This window comes from Lepus europaeus, chromosome 5, assembly GCF_033115175.1.
Source record: "Lepus europaeus isolate LE1 chromosome 5, mLepTim1.pri, whole genome shotgun sequence".
NCBI lineage: Eukaryota > Metazoa > Chordata > Mammalia > Lagomorpha > Leporidae > Lepus > Lepus europaeus.
The window spans coordinates 91,109,069-91,129,069 of NC_084831.1; the positions used below are offsets into that span (position 1 = coordinate 91,109,069).

Here is a 20,001-nt window from a genome sequence, read left to right on the forward strand (position 1 = left end):
CTGCTATTTGATATAACAAAATATTTCTGTGTGGATTCTAGAGAATGCAAAGTTACACGATAATAACTGATCAGTGCTGACTCTATACTGCTTAAAGAAAGGTAGAGAATAATCGTTTAGAATCAATGATTTATGGGTGGGGAACCATTTTTTCTACCAACGGCTATTTGGGTTTTTAACACCTTTTGCTGGCCATGCAAAATTATCAACTTAAAAATTAGCCTGCTGTAGATTTATTGAATTTCAACTCCTGCTGGCGGTTACCTTGGCAGGGCCAGACCAAATCATTGTGCAGGCCTTAGATGGCCTATGGGCTGGAAATCCCCCACCTCTGTATGCTGGATAGCTTCATCAGCCATCCTAATTTCATGAAAGTATCCCTTATGAATACCAAAAAACTTTTATTTCTATAAGATTGTCAGTATGGAATCATTTGAACTATAACTCAATCTTTAATGGACCCATCCTATTAACATAATCTTGGTAGGTATTTCTCCTGAAATTCAAATTGGTAGATCAATCTCTTAAGAGTTTAGGTCATATGTTTGAGCCCATTCAGAGTCTAATCACCTATAGGTGAATTGGAAACGTGCAATTTTTGTAATAAAATTGAGGATAAGAACTTAGAATGTGGTCCCCCTTTTTAATGACTTTTAAACTGCAACAAGTAGAAGTTACCCTTCTATAGGCTTTAGAACTTCTGTCATTTGACAGAGACCCTTCTCTAAAACAGTGTCTTTCAGATTATTTTGATGTTAACCACAATTAAAAAAAAAAAGAGGCATTACATTGTGGCATAGAAATGTGCATATAATATGAATACCTGAAAAAGAAGTTTGACTAAACAATGCTCATTCCAATTAATGGCAAAACAATCTGAAATTTTCACTATTTTATTTCATTTTTTTTTAAAAAAAGATTAAACTTGATGCCATCATACTTTCATGAGTTTGGGATCCAAAGTTTGAAAAACATTGCTCTTGAATCCAGGATAGTGGTATTTGGAAGAATTCAACTAAAATTAAATTCAAGTGAAACTGAAATGCTATCATCACAATGCAAACCACTTTCACTGGCTAGTGCATTTTCAGAGAAAAATAATACTGAAAGATGACCATTTTTCTAAAGCAGGTCCACTATGCCAGGTGCCTCACTCTTTCCCTATTTAAAGAAAATAAAAACCTTCATGCTTCAAATAGAAGATATCTTACCAAAAGAAATAATAATAAAGATTGAATTGTGACAGATTATACTGAAAGGGGACAATATCCTTCTCTGGCAATGGAACCTATGTGTTGCAATTTAGATGGCTATCCAAAATTGAACTATTTAGATTTTACTTAAAAATTAATTCAGTGATTCAAGTCAAGTCACTATTTTGAAAGAAGACAATCCAATGTTCTTGGAGAATACCTGGGAATACACTTACAACATGCAGTGGTAAAGTTTTTAAAAATCTTGTTAAAATATCTAGCATATTTTTGTGATTTTCTATATTTAAGCAGTATTTGATGTCTTGACAGATGTATTTCATAAAACTAGCAATAGTATTTAGCCATTTTTATAGTTTCCTCACTCTTGAAATTTAAAACCAATATTTTGCTAGGCTAGGTTTTGCTAGAAGACATTCTGAAAGTATTTTGTTGTTATAGAACTTTCTTCTGTCCCACAATATATTATCATTGCCTATTTAAACTGTTCTGCAGATTCTAATACCTTTAAACCACAGCAAACACTACTTTAAAGGAGAAAAACTGTATTAATGTCAATGGAGAAGGGAGTTATTTCCAAAATAGATTGTTTAATGTGAAGGAACTTAATATAGAACCTATTGGAAATGAGGTACAACCCCTTAAAAATCGTAAAGACTTTTGTTGTTTAAGATGAAAAGTTGCACATAGGCTTAGCTAAGCTTATAGCCCCAGTGACTACTTATAGATGAATTTATAAATCTTAGAAATAGAGTTTTATGGAAATGCTAACAGGCCCTGAGGTATAGCTGAACTTGTATTCAGGTACTGCTATAATTTCCAATGTGTGTATGCTTAAAGACGGCTACACAAAAGACTTTTTCTAATGTTGTAATTTTGTAGTTTTATAAGACTGAGTTATAGTATGGGAGAATATTCAGAAACTGCAGCTTAAATGAGAAAATGTGAATGGTGTTACTTATATAAAATACTGCTGCAATAGTTCTTTTATTAATTTTTAATGTTCAGCACCCTCTGTGACCTCCTTTATTCTCTTGCTGTCAACATGGCAGGCTGGAAAAATTGAAACGGGCTGACAGAAAACATAGTGCCTGTTCCAGCCCAACTCTGGAGTGCCGACCCTTTCTGCGGATCATGCTAACGCGGTCCACGTTATTCAGCATTAGAACAATATTTAAGGCCCTGCTTGACGGCCCCTGATAGCTGTGTTTGGGGCTGAGCAGGTGCTCCAGGTCAGCATTCCTCTTTCTGTCACTGTGGGACTGGCATTCAGTTAGAAGCTTTTGTGATAGTTTTTGTTTTATCAGAGCTCAGAGACACACATCACGCTCTCAAAACAAAACAAAGCAAAAAACCCAGCAAGGACAGAGTTTTATTTGTGTCTCTCTAGCCTCTTCCAAAAGCACATTTTGGTCTGATTCAGTGTTGCTTTTCTTGAACAGTGGGACACCACTATGTTATGTATATTGACTTCTTTTTCTATCTCCAAGGAGACTAATCCCCATACCAATATAGTCAAGAACCTCACAGCATTGTCTTTGCAAGGCCAAGTTCATGTTGTCACAGCAACAGGGTGCATACAAAGATACCAAAGGGGACCCTGGGATTAGAACTTTTTTTTCTTTTTTAAATGCAAGTGTTTCCAAATGAGAAGGAATGTGCAAAGGTGTGAGGTCTACAAATGTCTTGTCAGCTGAAGCCTGAATAAACTGTTTTAATGATTTGTTTGAGACAGTTGCAAAAGCAAAGTTTTTGAAGGAGGTAGACTGAGAAATTGTAGGAAGGGTAGAAACTGACTCAGACTATGAAAAAGATATTCAGGGTGCTTACAATTTTCTCTCAGTGGGCCTTGGTAACAGCCATTGTTAATACATGGCAAGACTACCCTGACCATAAGAAACTCAGAAAAGCACAGATCATGCGAGAATAGAATTTGTGCAAGACCCCTATTTCAGTATTCTCCCACAGTCACTTGAGTCTTCACATCCAATCTGTTCCATCTGTCAGAACTATTAGGAATATTGACCAATAATGAGATATAAGAATTTGGGATGAAAAAGACACAATACTCTGCTTGCAACACGACCTCCTGACTTTCCAACAATCTCTAAGAAAGCATAATGCAGACTGGGCAACACCTACCTGATACTCCTCCATATGTGGTCCGCTTTCCAATACCCACTGCTGGCCAGGGTGTGCCATCAGCTTTCAATCCCATCAGGCCCGAGACAGTGTTCGTGGCTGTGACACCATCTGCACCACCTGTGAAAAACACATAGCCATTTGCCTGCTGTTCTTAAAGATACAAAGGTTCAGACCCACTCAAACAAATGTGCCACTTTTCAAACAAAAACCATTCATACTGGCACAACCCAGGAAAACACAGCACAATCCACTTTCTCTTGAGGACATTTCTTACCTTCAAATATCTTCACTAATTTAACTGTTACAATTATATTTAAAGTTATAGATAGCTTTTTTAAGATTTAAATATTTATTTGAAAGTCAGAGTTATAGAAAGAGAAGAGAAAAAGAGATCTTCTATCTGATGGTGCACACTCCAGAAGGCTGCAAATTGCCAGGGCGGGGCAGGCAAAAGCCAGGAACCAGGAGCTTTATCCAAGTCTCACACTTGGGTGGCAGAGGCCCAAGCATGTGGGCCATCTTCTGCTGCTTTTCCCAGACTATCTACTGGGAACTGGATTGGAAGTGGAGCAGCTGGGACACAAACCTACACCCATATGGAATGCCAGTCCTGCAGGCGGTTAGCTTTACCTGCTAAGCCACAATGCTGCCCCCAGGTAGATAGTTTTAAAAACAGTTTTAATTAAGTCAACTTTGCTTTCCCAATTATTATACAGATTTGTTGATGCCAAATGTTTTGCATTTAGTGTTATTTTAAAGGTAATTTACAATGTTTTCAAATCAGAGTACGATTTCCATGTGATGAAACACAAGCATATACGATTTGTGAGTCATGTATTGATTGCATGGTTTAGTTACTCTACATTTATTTATTGAGATATTTATTGTGCATGTGTTAAACGAAGTGTGCTAGATCCTATTAAATATTTAAAAAAAAAACTTCATAAGAAATTTCACATTGTGGAAACAGGTTTTTTTTTTTTACTTCATTAAATGTTCACATGCTATTGCTGAGTTTTATGAGGTCATTAAATTTGTTCAGTGCCTATGGTTTTGTTGCATAATTCTTTGTGTATGAAACAAGTTATTTGTTAGGAAAAATTATAAGTGATCTTCTACTCCTAGGCCAGTTTGGTGTCTCTTTTCTAGGCCTGTGAGATCAAATAGTCAATTTAGCACTGTTCTTCTAAACAAACATATTCTAAACAAACATATAAGTTTGTTGAAAAAAAAACATACTGCAATATGGCTACATAATTCAAGCCAATATTTCTATAACTGGACAACTAACAAGTCTAGTCCTTACCTTCCTTTGCAGCTCTTGCGATGCTTATAATATCAGTGACATTTGGGGTCAACTTGGCAAAAAAAGGAACCTGAACAGCTTGCCTCACCCAGCGACAGATGTTCCGCACCAGCTCTGGATCCTGTTCAAATAGGTCAGTTAAATATAGAGAATAAATAACTAAAGAATTGTGATCAAAATGTGTACCAGAACAACAGCAAAGCTGAAGATGTGCAAGACAAATCCAACTTGACAATGAGCTACATGATACATTTCTCAAATTTCTCCTCAGTATCACACTTTCTCTCATTAGGGAACCAACATGAGCATACTTCAAGTGAACTGAAAATTCATCACATAAAGGTTAAATTCCTCAAGAGAGCCTTATGGAAAATAAAATAAAAAGAACCAAATGGAAGAACATGTTTCTCACTTTCAGTTAAATATCAAGAAGGAAATATAAAGTTCTGGTGCTTAATTGAGGAAACATTACATTTTCTAGTGACCTCATTGGTTTAAGCCATATTTGAACTCTGACTCCTGGGTGACTGGTATAAATCTGAAGCCTGTTGTTTTCATTACTGGCAGAAATGTCTCCTTCAAGGGTACTGAAAATAGAACAAAAACCTATCCGCAACTTAATCATCAGTCTAAACATGATACATACTTTATGCTAATATGGAATAATTCTGCTGTGGATTAGACACGAGCTGTTCAGTAACTAGCTTACTTCTGTAAATGTTACCAAGATCTGTGCAGCATTTTTCAACACTCATCTAGTTGAAAGAATTGATCAAAATGACAAAAATGAGATAAAATATCAAATGCTCTTTCTTAAAAGCAAGGAATAGACACTTTCTTGCGCCTATTTCCTGTGATTTTTCAGGCTTTTATTTTCTCACGGGACAAGTATCATTTAGAGGGCAAACACCTCTCCTTTCCATTCAAATAACTTAGCAGTAGTAATGTTCTTTGATTTCTACACATACAATAGTCCTTTTTTTCATTACTTGGAGTGTAAAATTTATTCTGACAGGTACTGATAGTGTGCTTTGATAAATTATTTTAAAATATGCAACAGAAATTCATTATTGAACTTGGTAATATTATCTTAGCAAGTTAAAAATGTTTGGAATAAAGTAAAACCCAGAAAAATACAGACATATAATTCAACTATGAAATAGCAGGCAAGTGTATAATTTGTAATTAATATTTTTATATGTAAGAAAGTTGCTCTTTGCATTTTAACCTTTCTAATTCTTTTCAGATGACTTTCTAATGTTAACCTTTAGAAACAACCTTTTTACTTAGGTTTAATATATCTTGATCCATCATCCTGTATTACTCTAAAAGTTATGCGTTTATGTGCTAAGATACTGCAATGAGGTAATTTCTATTGATGGTTATCATCTCTATTCAGTAAAACTTAATACTTTTAACAAAAAAGTACTGGCTTGGCTTGTTCCCTTTTCAGAACAGTAATTTCTTCATTAAACATAAATATTAAAAAGCACTATATGGAATGCTCTACAGGGTATACTGTGCATTATGAATAGTAAAATCTGGAGACTTAGCTGTACAAATTCTAACTCATGAAAATGGAGATCTGCCCCTGCCCATGCAATGTTCATGAAATATTTATAACTGCTGCATTGGCATTATGAAGGCAGTTGCATCTTTGTGACTTTCATTTCTAAGTTATGAATTTCCATGGGACTTAGCCTAGAAATGACAGTAACTCTAGATGATATGAATTGCATGTCCTTTGTGAAAGTGCTCTTTAAGGTAGATTTGACAATAATTTAAAGATCACTTGAATTGCATAACGTGGAAGGTAGTCTGATAGGAATCACTGAAACAAATTTAAAATATTATTTGGTTCCAACAGAGTAAACACTAATAATCTGATAAAGGTTCCTAAGTGGCTTTCAGTGTGAGTGACCACCATGTCTTTATCATTCACTCTGAACATTTGTTAGACCTTTTTCTATTGATTTACATTAGCTGGCTACTTGAAAACATGTCTCCTAGCCCTTGTTTAATGGTTTGGAATTTGTTCAAAGTTCTTTAGTTTCTTAAAAAAATACAGTTCCTTGGTTACCATCATTTACTTGAATCATCTGTCTCTATTCGGGATATCATAATTTGACTCCTCTATGGTTCTGTGAGTAAGTTGGCATTCACATATTTTTTTTTTATCTTCAGCATCAGCCAGGTCAACTGCTGACTAGTCATCATCCTGGGCAGCTGGATTTTTACCCTAGAATTTTTTAAGAATTACTTTTTACTCATCTGTGAACATATATACAGACATATAGAGAGTGTATGCATCTGCTTGCTCATTCCCCAAAAGTTCACAATGTCTGGGGGGATGGGACTGGGCCATTGCCAAAGCTGGGAGCCAGGAATCTAATATGGGTTTCTCTTGTGGGTGGCAGGGACCTAACCACCCAAACCATCCCCTGCTGGCTCCCAAGTTGCATGTTTTCAGGAAGCTGAAATCAGGAGAGGAGCCAGAATGCAAATCTAAGTTCTCTGACACGGCACACAGGTATCCCGGTGATGTCTAAACAGCCAGGCCCCAGATTACCTGAGGATTTTAAAAACAACTTCACACCAACATTATTGTGAAAATCAATGATGATTCTGTAACTGTCAAAGATTTTTTGACAGGTATAATAAGGTATATCCTGATATAACCATAAATGTGAGGAGGCTAATTTCACAATAAAATGAATCTGTGTACTTTGGGGAATTAAAAGATAGTCTACAACTATTCACACTTTCCTGGCTGCTTCACATTTTTGATATGAATGTTCAAAATCTAAATGTAGGCAGCCCATAAACAAGTCATAGACAAGTCAAGGTCAGTCTTGGCTTGTGGAATTCCTGGGAGGAAAAGAAGTCACCTATTCCCACGCTCCAGGAGAATGATCAAACAAGAACACTCCGCCAAAATTAACTATGTTATGATTGTGTTGTAGAAAGCCTGATAACTTGCTTGCCTGTGTTGTTCACTTCTGTGTTGCCTTGAGCTGCAGCTGGTTATGTATAAAATATCGCTGAGACGCTGGAATAAACGAGCCTTGATCAGACTTTTGTCTTGGCTCCATTCTCTGCGCCCTTGTCCCTCTTTTCATTCCCACTCCCTCCTTCAGGTTCCGTTCGACAGGTGCGGCTGGCCCGCATCATCTAAAAGCAATTAAGAGGGTTTCTGCATCTTGACCTTCTCATTTTCTAGTGATAGTATCAGATAATTCTGCCTTTCCTAACAAGCCAGTTTCTAGAATGTTACTCAAGTGAGTAAATTTTTGACAACTGTAATTCTTTTCAAAATCTTTAGGATAAGATGTAAACAAAGGTACTATTATCTCTCAGACAGTATTATTATCAACACTAAAAAAAAATCATTCTGGACTGGTTTTCTATTTCTGCTACTCAATTAAAGGAATGAATGAAACATATTTTCAGTTTGTTTCTTCATATAGCTATCAAAATACATATTATGTATAGATTTATAAAAACTCATAATTTATGATGCATATCTAAAAGCATGAAATTAAAGAATATTACAAATGGGGTAAGTGAAAAAAAGATGGGCAATTATGTAAAAAAGAATCAACTAATACACAGAAGATACCTAGATCATCAAATATTTACTGTTTCTATAGGAATCAGTGATGTCTAATTCTCATCATGAATTGCAACGTCTCCCACAGTAGCTGATCGTGTGTGTGTGTGTGTGTGCACGTGTATTTCAGGACTTTTAAATCTTTTGTTAATCATGTAATCACCAAATAAAGCTCTTAGGCAACAGAGATGATGGAGGTATGTAATCTTTTGTGTAGGAACACACTGAAGCCCTTAAATGAATGAGTGAATGAGTAATAGGCCTGGGGAGGAAGGTGGCCTAGGGTACTATAGGAGGTGAAGGTACCAGAACAAACCTGTGTAGTGTTGAAAACAGAATAAAAGCAGGCTAGAGATAAATTTGGCCTACCTGAAAATTTTAATGAGGAGTAGCCCTCATTAAAGTATCTGTCTGCAATTAATATACTGTGGAAGAGATTCCTATGAAAACCAAGCAACAATGACAACAGCAAAAACTAGACAATACAAGGTTGAGTTGATTGCTTGCTTCACTAGTTTCCACTATGCAAAATTGGTAGTTATTAAAGTTTATTTTTTAAATCTTGGCCATGAGCTAATTTTTAATTCTGGAAACTCTTATGTTTTTAATAGCACATTAATGGGGTTCTGTAAATGATCCACCTTACTGTTTTTGAGGCCTGTAAAATATCTCTCCATTGTACAGCAATCCTTTTCAACAATTACTTAGGGCATCAAATCTCATAGGTTTCATGCCCTCCACAAAGGAACAAGCACTTTAGAATGAGACTGTGAGAATTTCTTGATAAGCTAAACTACCAGTGAAATTTTTGACTTGAAGAAACATTTCTCTCCAATTTACCTAGTAATTTTCTCTCTGCACAATTCTTTTCAAAATGGCTTTCTTAGAAGCTGGCATTTCAATGAACCCTTTGTGAAATTTTACCATTTATAAAATGTTTTCCACTGAGGAACTCCTAAGTCTTAATTCACATGACATGACAAGAGGTGGCTAGCATTTTTATTATGTATACTTTTCTGATGGAGAGAACTAGGACCTAGAAGATCAACCTGAGTACCAATTTTATCTTCTTAATTTTCTCTCCCATTATCATGTCTTAAACCATCATCTTCTTTAGCAAAATTGCTCCCTAAAGTGAAATTCAGCCATCAATTGTAAACTAGAACTATAAAAGGCTTCTACTTCATTTATTCCTGTAAGACTAGATGTAGCTTCAAAATAACAGGCAGAAGTGATGTATTTATCCTTCCATGTCAGTGTAACATGACAATGCTAACTAATCCAGGTAGTCAACCACCGACCTATAACTACTAGTGAATGCAAAGGTTGTGCCTTGGAATGGAGATGCTTAAAATTCACATCAATTCATATGTTTTCTTGATGTAAGAATTCTCAAGGAGGTACAACAGCTCTGGAAAACAGTTTGGCAGTTTTCCATAAAGGCTTATGAATCAATCCTGAAATTCTACTCTTAACTATATATATATATATATATATATATATATATATATATATATATATATATTCCTAATGGACATAAAAACATGTTTCCACACAAAAACTCACACATGAATGTTCATAGCAACTTTTTTTCCAAACAGCCCCACACTACTGAATCATGCCACAAGTTGGCATTAATCTTTAGAAGAAGTTATACTGGGAGTAGGCATTTGGCACAGTGACTTAGGTTGATGCTTGGAATACCTGCAACCCCTAACAAACTCCCTGATGAGAGTCCCGGCTACTCTGCTTTTGAGCTGGCTTCCTATTAATGCACTTCCTGGGAGGTGGCAGATGTTTTGTCACTTCAGATTATTTCACAGTATATAACACCAGACTTGGCTACAGTAGGCATTTAATTCATATTGTTGAACTGATAAAGTTTACAAGGCATCAGTTGGTACTGACTTTCTTTTTTGTTTATTATTAAAGATTATTTATTTGAAAGTGAGAGTTACAGAGGAGAGGCAGATGCGGAGAGAAAGAGAGACAAAGAGACAGAAACAGAGGGGGGGGGTGGAGAGAGAGACCTTTCAGCTGCTGGTTTGCTCCCCAAGTGGCCTCAACGGCCAGGGCTGGGCCAGGCTGAAGTCAGGAGCCAATAGCTTCATTTAGGTCTCCCACCTGGGTGCAGGGACACAAGGACTTGGGCCACCTTTCACTGCTTTCCCAGACACATTAGCAGGGAGCTGGATTGGGAAGTGAGACAGTGGGGACTCGAACTGGCACTCATATTGGATGCTAGCACTGCAGGTGGCAGCTTTACCCACTATGCCACAGTGCCAGCCCTGGCACTAACTTTCTTATTTCTATTTACTTAGAAGAAAATCAAGAGTATAAAATTACTGACTCCGGGATAAGCTAGTCAACAACTGTTTTAGGCATTATGTATTATGATAGATAATGGGGACTGAAAGATGTATGATGTGCTATCACTATCCTTAAAAAACAAAACTCCAAACACTGCATAATCCAGGGAAGAAAAATGTATATAAAAACATGTAATATGAGTAAAAACCTTGTAAATATGTAAACATGAAACATGTGTATGTATGGGTGTGTATGAAAGGAATTCAAAACCTTTGTGGAAAAATGAAATAAAAGATTATTTTAGTGAAAATATTTTAAATATTTTTTATTTGACAGTGAGAGAGACAGTGAGAGAGAAAGACAAAGAGAAAGGTCTTCCTTCCGTGGGTTCACCCCCAAATGGCCGCTACGGCTGGCGATGCGCCAATCTGAAGCCAGGAGCTAGGTGCTTCTTCAAGCACTTGGGCCATCCTCCACTGCCCTCCCAGGCCACGGCAGAGGGCTAGACTGGAAGAGGAGCAACCGGGACTAGAACCTGGCGCCCATATGGGTTGCTGGCACCACAGGTGGAGGATTAACCAAGTGAGCTACGGTGCTGGCCCCAATGTGAAAAATATTTTAAAGCAATGCATATTTTTTATAACATGCACTTTCCATGAACTTTTTGAAGACCTTTCATACATACACATATTCAGATATAAAATATGGATACATACAATATACATTTCTTTTGTTTTTAGTTTCAATAATAACTATACAGTTTTATGGCTTATGAGAGTAATATTGCAATACATGTATGCAGCATGTACTGATCAAAACAGAATAATAATAATTCCTTAATATTACTTTATGATAGAAGACTTGGAGCTTCTTTCTTCTATTTATTCATATAACACACACTTTCATACAACACATACTTATTTGTTGTAAACCTTGGTTTTCTCACTATTTTTTATGATTTACTTATTTATTTGAAAGGCAGAGTTACAGATAGGGAGAGGCAGAGGCAGACACAGGGAGAGAGAGAAGTCTTCCATCCACTGGTTCACTTCCCAGATGGAGAAAATGGCTAGAGCTATGCCGATTTGAAGCCAGGAGCCAGGAGCTTCTTCTGGGTCTCCCATGCAGGTGCAGGGACCCAAGGACTTGGGTCATCTTCTACTGCCTTTCCAGGCCATAGCAGAGAGCTAGATCAGCAGTGGAGCAGCTGGGACTCAAACTGGCACCCATATGGGATGCCAGCACTGTAGGCAGTGGCTCTACTCGCTACACCACAGTGCCAGACCCTCTCACTATGCTTTGTAACACCAGGAACTCAGTCTTTCAATCTAACTGATTTGGTAAACATTATCCAGAGTCCCTTCATACCCTCCTATCTCTTTCCAGCCTTTAGTAATTGGCATTATGTTTTCAGATGGAGGTGATTTTTGTATCCTTCAATTTTTTATAACTTCCATATGTCAGGGGGAACATTAAGCATTTGTCTTTCTATGTCTGGCTTATTTCACTCAGTATGATATCCTCCAGTCCTGCCCATTTTGCTGTGAATGACAGGATTTCCTCCTTTGTTAATGGCCAAATAATACTCTGCTGAATATATACACCACATTTTCTTTATCCATTCATCTGACGATGGGCATTTTGGTGGATTTCATATGTTGGTTGTTGTGAACTTGGTGGAGCAAGTTTTCTTTGATACAATGAGCTCATGTCTTTTGCAAGTATCTCCAGTAGTGGGATTACTAGAACATAGGGCATTTCTATTTCAAGTTGTTAAAAGAAATCTAAATATTGCTTTCCATAGTTTCTACACTAATTTACATTCCCACCAATAGTGTATAGGAGTTCCCCTTTCTCCACACCCTTATCAGCATTTGTTACTTTCTGTCTTTTTTGATAAAAATAATTCTAACAAGGGTGAGTTAATATCTTATTGTGGTTTTGATTTACATTTCCCTGATAACTAGTGATATTTAGGATGAATATACTTGCAAAAATTCTTAATAAAACATTGGCAAACTGAATCCAACACTACATCAAAAAGATTGGTGATCATGATCAAGTAGGATTCATCCCAGATATGCAGGAGTGGTTCCACTTTTGAAAACCAATCAAATCACATCAATGAAGAAGAAAAACCACATGATTACCTCAATAGGTGCAGAGAAAGCACAACATCCCACCATAATAAAAACTATCAACAAATTAGGCATAGAAGGGACATACCTAAAAATTAAACATGCTATATACGATAAACCCTCAGCCAATATCTACTGAATGTGGAAAAGCTGACAGCATGCCCCGTCAAATCTGGAACAAGACAAGGCTGTCCACTTTCTCAACTCTTACTCAATAGAGTATTGGATGTATTAGCAAGAGCAACTGAATAAAGGCCATCAACATTGGGAAGGAGGAAGTCAAAATATCTGTATCTGAAGATGAAACGATGTTGTACCCGGAAAAACCGAAATGCTCCATCAAGAGCTCTTAGAATTGATAAACCACTTCAATAAAGTCACAGGATACAAAAATCACATAGAAAATAGAGTTCTAGATAAAATTGGGCTGCTATCTGAAGTCTTCAGTAGAAAATGACAGATTCACCTGCATGTCCTGTTCTCCCTGGGCACATGTGGCCTTCATTCCTTCTCACTTCAGGTCTTTCACGTGTCTGTCTCTCTTTCTCTCTCTCTGGGGCATGCCCTCATTTCTTGTCCCTTGAATAGAACCCCTCAGAGCCTTCCAATCTTCCTACCCTACTTCAGCACAGGGTGGATTAGCAAATGACTGCATCTTCAGTGTTTCCTTAATGTTTCTTTATTACCTCATTTGTCAGTGTTTTATAATCATCTTCTCTGTTTCTTAATCAATTTGTCTCTCCTAGACTATTAATCTTTCAAGAGATATATCTTTATCTTGATCCTCTTTTATTCTTATTCCTTAATACAGAGCCTGAAACATGAAAAACACAGTGTAAACACTGTGAAGAATGAAAAAGTGAAGAATTTCTAATTTCATACCAGCTTTCCACCCTAAGAAAGCATTTGCCTTTTCCCTTCCATAGAGCCAAACAAGCTGGACATACAGAATATCATCAGTGTTGGAGACAGTCTGTGATGCTCTCCATCAGCAAGGGAAAGTGCTTGGAGCGCAACTGTCCTGTACTAATAGCCTGGAAAGCTCCCAGAAAGTCCTGATACCTATGCTCTGTAAGGATATTGAGAATCTTTGCAGAATCCGCACTTTTTACCCTGCCTCAGCTCCTAGTCCTTAGCTTCAGGTGTGGAGATGGGATGTGAGAAGGGAAGCTTGCCCTTATTCTTGCCAGCTGAGCGAGTCTCACCTTTTATCCCTTAAATACCATTTCTTGTGAATCAAACTTGATGCTGTTTTTCCTCCTTCCACACAGGATTTCTCTAGTGCATTGCTCTTCTAACATTCTCAATGTTCAGTGATGCCCATTCCTACACACTTGGTCCCAGAAACTAGAATTCTTAATCAATGAGCAAGAATAACCAGGGAATTCCCAACTTCAGGTGTTCTTCAGGTTACTGTTTATAGAATAGTTCTCTATCTCTCTATCAGCTCTCTCTCTACCTTCAAATGACAATGCTAATTGTAATGATGTTCAAAAAGATGTACATGTGTAATAAGCAGGAAATGGACGTCTCCTGCCCTCAGATCAATGTGCTATTCTAGAGCTAATGAACTTCTAAGTGAGATTGTTCCTCATAGTACCATTACTAACTTACTGTGCAAACACCTTGAGTATCTATTCCAGGAACCCCAGTTCAAGTCAAATAAGTAAGCTGGTTCAGACCTTAAAAGTTAAGATGGACTTTGAAAGTTAAATGGTTAATTTTTTGAACTGTTGAGGAGTAATATAACTTTCCTCCAGAACCGATGAGCAGATATTCTAGGGCAACTTAACTAGGAACTGAAAGGTTATAGAGAACACATGTAGAAGCAGGAAATTGTGATACACAGAGCTCAGACTCTTCTTTAGGAAGGCTCTTGCCCAGATGCAAGTGTGGTAAGCTGACAGCCTCCAACTGCTCCCTCCTCCAGCTCTGTCCCAGATTTTTGGCTGAGGTCCTGTTCCTTTCGAGGAGGCCCCAGCCAATGATAGCAAAACTGTGGAAACTGTGGAAAAAGAACCTAGACACTTCTGTCCATTGTGGGACTCCTCTACTAGGCCATCTTAGCTTTGAAACTCCCTAGTGAGCTGGTACAGATATGTTTTGTTGGGGGGTGGCATATCCACATTAGAACGAAGGACCCCCTTCACATACTTCTGTTTCCTCCCTTTCCCTTTCACAGACATTACTTCCAGGTGGAACTTCTGTCCTCCTAACTCCACCTCTGTGTCTTGATTCCTGGAGGACTCAACTCCTATGTCATCTGTAGATTGCTCTTTAATGAGCTTATACAGCCTAACCTGGAAAATCTTATTATATGAAGAAATAGGCTATGCACAGACTTTCCTGATGCCACCAGTGGGTGTTCCAAACCGTGGACCAGCTGAGCCAAACTAAACCCCAGCAGGCTTCCTACTCACTGCTTAGAACACACTAAAAACACTTCAGTGGGTCTTGAAATGCAAGCAGTTACTTGCACTACTATGTATGGATTCATTTTGGGTAAGGACAAGCAAGTATTTAAGTGTATAATAAGGAGCTTTTATTCTTTGCAGACATTAGGCAGCTTGGCATTTGCTTTCTTAATGCAAAGCATTAGTGTAAACAGTGTAACAATTGATATTTTATACATCTGTTCGTCTATTCATTTAGCTTATGCTTTCCAGTGCTGGAGTTAGACAACAAGCACAAGCACAAAACCTCAGTATTTTTTAATCCTATATTGGTGTGAATGATTAACCAACACAGGGAGGAGGCTAGTGTAAAACAGCCTTCTGCCCTGAAGCACCCACTGTGCTGATAGATACATTTAGGATGAAGACAGCCTAGGGAAGTCATGCTTCTGTCCTGGGAACTTTATGAAATCCAAGCAAGAAAAAAAATGACTGCTGAGGCAACTTTAAATAACATAACAGAGAAAACCTCAATCCCTTGGCGATGAATGGTTTTAGCTAAGGAGAACTCATCCATAACAAGTTGGTACAGTTCCTGAAGGAATTTCTTCCTACTGCTGCTGAAAAAGCTGAAAAGAAATATCTAGGCCCGTTTGTTTGTTTGCCAACTCTGTGGTCTGATTTCCCTCTTTAAGCTGAAAAGGATTTGGAAATACTATAAGTGGAACAAGATATTTACAAATTTTTGACAAAAAGCCAAGGAGATTGCATTCTACTCCAAAATTTCAACCCATTCTGGACCTAATAATCTTTATCAATTTATTTATTTACCTTCAGTGGTGTTTTATGAGTGCCCAATACAAAGACTTTTATGTGTATAAAGTCTATTTCAAAGTCTCAGAGGGATCAAAGGAAGGAAATGTGGCAGGGACACCCTTTATTATAAGCATACATGAAGAAATAGAAAGTGAAATGTTTTTGGTAAAGTAGGAGCCACATCTCCAGAGACTGGGATGATCTCGATCATCTTGTGAGATACAAACGAGCTGCTCTTGTTTTCTTCTTGCTCCTTTTAAGAGTAGCTGTCTATTGCTTGAACAACCAGAAATTCTACAATGCTAATGAATCTGCATTTATTTCTCATCACATCTTTTTCCATTTTTACTTAATTTCACTTTTTTCCCATGTTGCCTTTGTGGTTCTCCAATTTCCTACTACTATAGAATCTATATATTTTATATAGATTTATATATATTTTATATATTTCCTACTGCTATAGAATCTATATATTTTAAAAACAAACCCACAGAAAAGACTCAATATAAACAATGGAGTTTTCTATATTTTGATTGTCCACCATTTCACCAGCCTTCCTAATTTTTGCAGAATTCCCACTATATGAAATATTGCTGGAATATAGAAACTACCCCAACTATGCAAGACATTGAAAACAGAATTTTCCTCTCTCTACTTCCTGGCAAACAGAAAACAAGCACATAACCTAGGCTGTTTAATCTTCCTATCAGGGAGATGCCTACAGTTTTTTGTGATGCTGTGTATTGCACGTCTCCTGAGAGCATCCAACAATGGTAACAGTGGTGGTCACTGGTGTTGGTAGAGGTTGTATTTAGCTGGACAACACTTGATGCCCATTTGTGTCTCTTTAGTCGTGGTCCCTTTTCTAAGCCTGCAGTTCCTGCTTCCACCAATTCTGTAAGACATCTGGTATCCTCCTGATAAATCTCCTTTTTGCTTCTGACAACCAGTCTGTTTCTGTTGCGTGCAACTAAGAGTTTTAATTGATACAGGTAGCTAGCCACTATCCACGACAGAGTGACCTTACTGCTTGAGTTAAGTGTCAGTTCATAGCAGGCTTTGACCTCTTTTTATTTATTTTGCAGGCGGCTGCTTTTTGTTCAGGATACAATGAATTGTGGTAAAAGTTGCCAGGACACAAGCTTTTGTGGAAAATTGTTTGCCAAGTAATGCCTCTGATCATTTTACTTTAGAAAGGATTGACTAGACTTGGCTGGCCCTTAGATTTCTAGAGTACATGGAAATTTTTTATTTCGTACCTATAATTAACTTGAAAGTTTCCTTCAACTTTCCTTGCAAAAGAATAAAGCTTCAACTTTGTCCTCAAAGAACTTATAATCAAGTTATAATCACTTAGGGCACTGAAAAGTTGCCGTAGTCAGTAGAATATATAAATGACATTTGGGATTACAATATGTCTCTATTCCCCTCTATAAATCATTTAGCATTTGAATATGTCATAATATAACTCATGAGATCCTTGCAGAAAGAAGTGATATATATTAGACATATCCTGCAAGCCTGATTTGAAATTTATTAAGAGTAGCTATGATTTCCTCAAAGAATGGTATGTAGATATAGAATGGTAATATAGCCCATAATAGAAAATATCTTGAGGCTCTGAAATTAAAGTATGATGTATTTTCATCTGAATACCTGCATGATTACTAATTCGACAAGGATCTTTGATGTATCCCAACTCAACTTTACAAAAGTGCCTGAAGACTACATTGGTTGATAAAACAGTTGATGAATCTTGCATGGGGAAGAAAAAAATCTTCAAATGGCTTGATATACAAAATCATATTAGTACTAAAAACAGATGGGTATTTACTCAAATATTCAGCAAATGTAAAGTCCCACGAGACTGCTAAAGTTAGATAATTTGAAGCTTCACATATTTTAGCTTAAAATGAGCATGCTATGGTGAACTTTACTGGGTTATGCAATTAACATCTTGATGTAGCAACATCTAATTAGATTTTTAGATAATCTAGGGGAAGGGAACATTCAGCATGATGGAAAAAAAAACTTTCTATCATACTTTCTCAGTTGCTAGTATTCCTAGATCTTAACATGCTACAGAAGAAATCCCAAATGTACTCACTTATTCCTATTGCTTTGTTCTTTCTGTGATAAGTGAAGGATATATGGAAATATCAACGGGAATCTAAATTTCAGGGAAAAAACTATTGAATCTAGACCAATGTCCTTAATGGTCACTTGCAGCCACCTTGCTGCAATCATGAAAGCTTTATGAAAAGCATTGTTTGGGTCTAAGAAACATATAAGAATTCCCCAAAGCAAATGTCTGTATTTGAAGTGTGTAGAAAGTGAATGTGAATGTAGTAGTCCAATGATTACTTTCATTGACTCTTACAGTATATGCATATGAAGGAGGAGGGGAGAGATAACTGTGAAGGTGATCATAGTTGGAATCTTGAAGGAATCACAAAGAGGCACTGGCTGGAGTGGGGCTGGGGGGGGGCAGCTGTGAAACACAGGTGTATGGAATAGAGAGGACTATGAAGCATGAGCACATATGCCACAGCATGAAAAAGGGACGATTACTAGAGCAGATGATAGGAGTCGGGAGGAGACATGGCCACATGGTTCAGCCTGAGTTAAGGGTCAGTTTCTTATTTCTTTTTAAATATTTATTTATTTATTCATTTGAAAGTCAGAGTTACACAGAGAGAGAAGGAGAGGCAGAGAGAGAGAGAGAGAGAGAGAGAGAGAGAAGTCTTCTATCTGCTGGTTCACTCCCCAGTCAGCCGTTAACAGCCAGAGCTGAGCCGATCCTAAACCAGAAGCCAGGAACGTCTTCCAGGTCTCCCATATGTGTGCAGGGGCCCAAGGACTTGGGCCATCATTAACTGCTTTCCCAGGCCATAGCAAAGAGCTGGATGGGAAGTGGAGCTGCCAAGGACTCAAACTGGTGCCCATATGGGATGCTGGCACTGCACACAGCAGCTTCACCCGCTATACCACAGCACCAGCTCCGAGAGATTTTGTGACTTATCCTTTAGTCCACAAGCAAACATTCAAGGGCCATATGTTTAGATCCGTATTTTAAAAGCATAACATCCATTTATGTCTGTGGGGTAAGACAAGATAAAGTACAAGCTGGCAGAACAATCAGAGACGAAGGGAACAAGGAAAGAAATGCCTATGACAGTTAAGAATTTCAAGCAGACTGGGATGTTATTTTCATGTTAAATATTAAAAACTTTCAAGATAAGGGTAAGCTGGAGTTGGAGAATGGAAATCAAGAAAAATGGCTGGGGGATGGCAGTTTCATCAACCAAGTGAAGAAATACATGAGAAGCAGGGTGGGGAGGTGGATACTGAGTTTTAGATGTATTGAGTTGGAAGTCTCTACAGGTCATCCATCTGAAACAATCTGGTTGAGAGTCCACGGGAATCTGAATTTCAGGAAAGCAGTTTTGGAAACCTAGCCTTTGGAGTTAATACCATGTAGACTGTGGCTGAAGTATCATAAAAAATGGGGAAGTCTTATGGAAAAGGACGTAAGCCTTGGGATCACTAATACTGAGGCACAGACATCTTGCAGTGGTCAGGGAGAGAAGAAAACAATCAGGGAAAAATACAAGCAAAAAGAGTAACTCCAATAAAAGATGTGGATGAAGTCCTTGATGTAAAATACCCCAGAAAGATCAGGTAGGAAGAGGGCTGAAATTTAAGAAATGTAGTTAGACTGAAGGCACATTGCAATGTGATAGGAAGTTAATATCTGTAGATGCACACAAGTAAAAAAAAAAAAAATCAACAGTACAATTCAGATTATCAGACTCTAGAACATTGCTTGGCATAAAAGATGTATGCAACAAACATGTGTCAATTATCAATTAACTATAAAATTATCATTTTATAGTTGTCACAATCAGAAAGAGATCACTTGCATGTATGCAAAGATAAAGGGATAGTAAGACATTTTTAAGGGAATCAGTTGTGGCTCAAACAACATCTCTGAATGCTTAAATTTGGTTAAGGGAAATCTGAGACCCAAACAATGAACTTCATTAAATATATAAATACAATTGCAGGCTCA

General features: G+C 37.4%; 1 protein-coding gene across 1 annotated transcript in view; it reads right to left on the reverse strand.

The window, feature by feature from the left end:
- DPYD (dihydropyrimidine dehydrogenase) overlaps window positions 1-20,001 on the reverse strand; it is a 1,003,571-nt gene that overhangs the window by 281,193 nt on the left and 702,377 nt on the right. The window contains exons 17-18 of the mRNA XM_062191802.1: window positions 4,663-4,783; window positions 3,354-3,473 (exon numbers count right to left, since the gene is read on the reverse strand). Coding sequence (XP_062047786.1) covers window positions 3,354-3,473; window positions 4,663-4,783 — 241 coding nt within the window. The remainder of the gene's footprint in view (window positions 1-3,353; window positions 3,474-4,662; window positions 4,784-20,001) is intronic.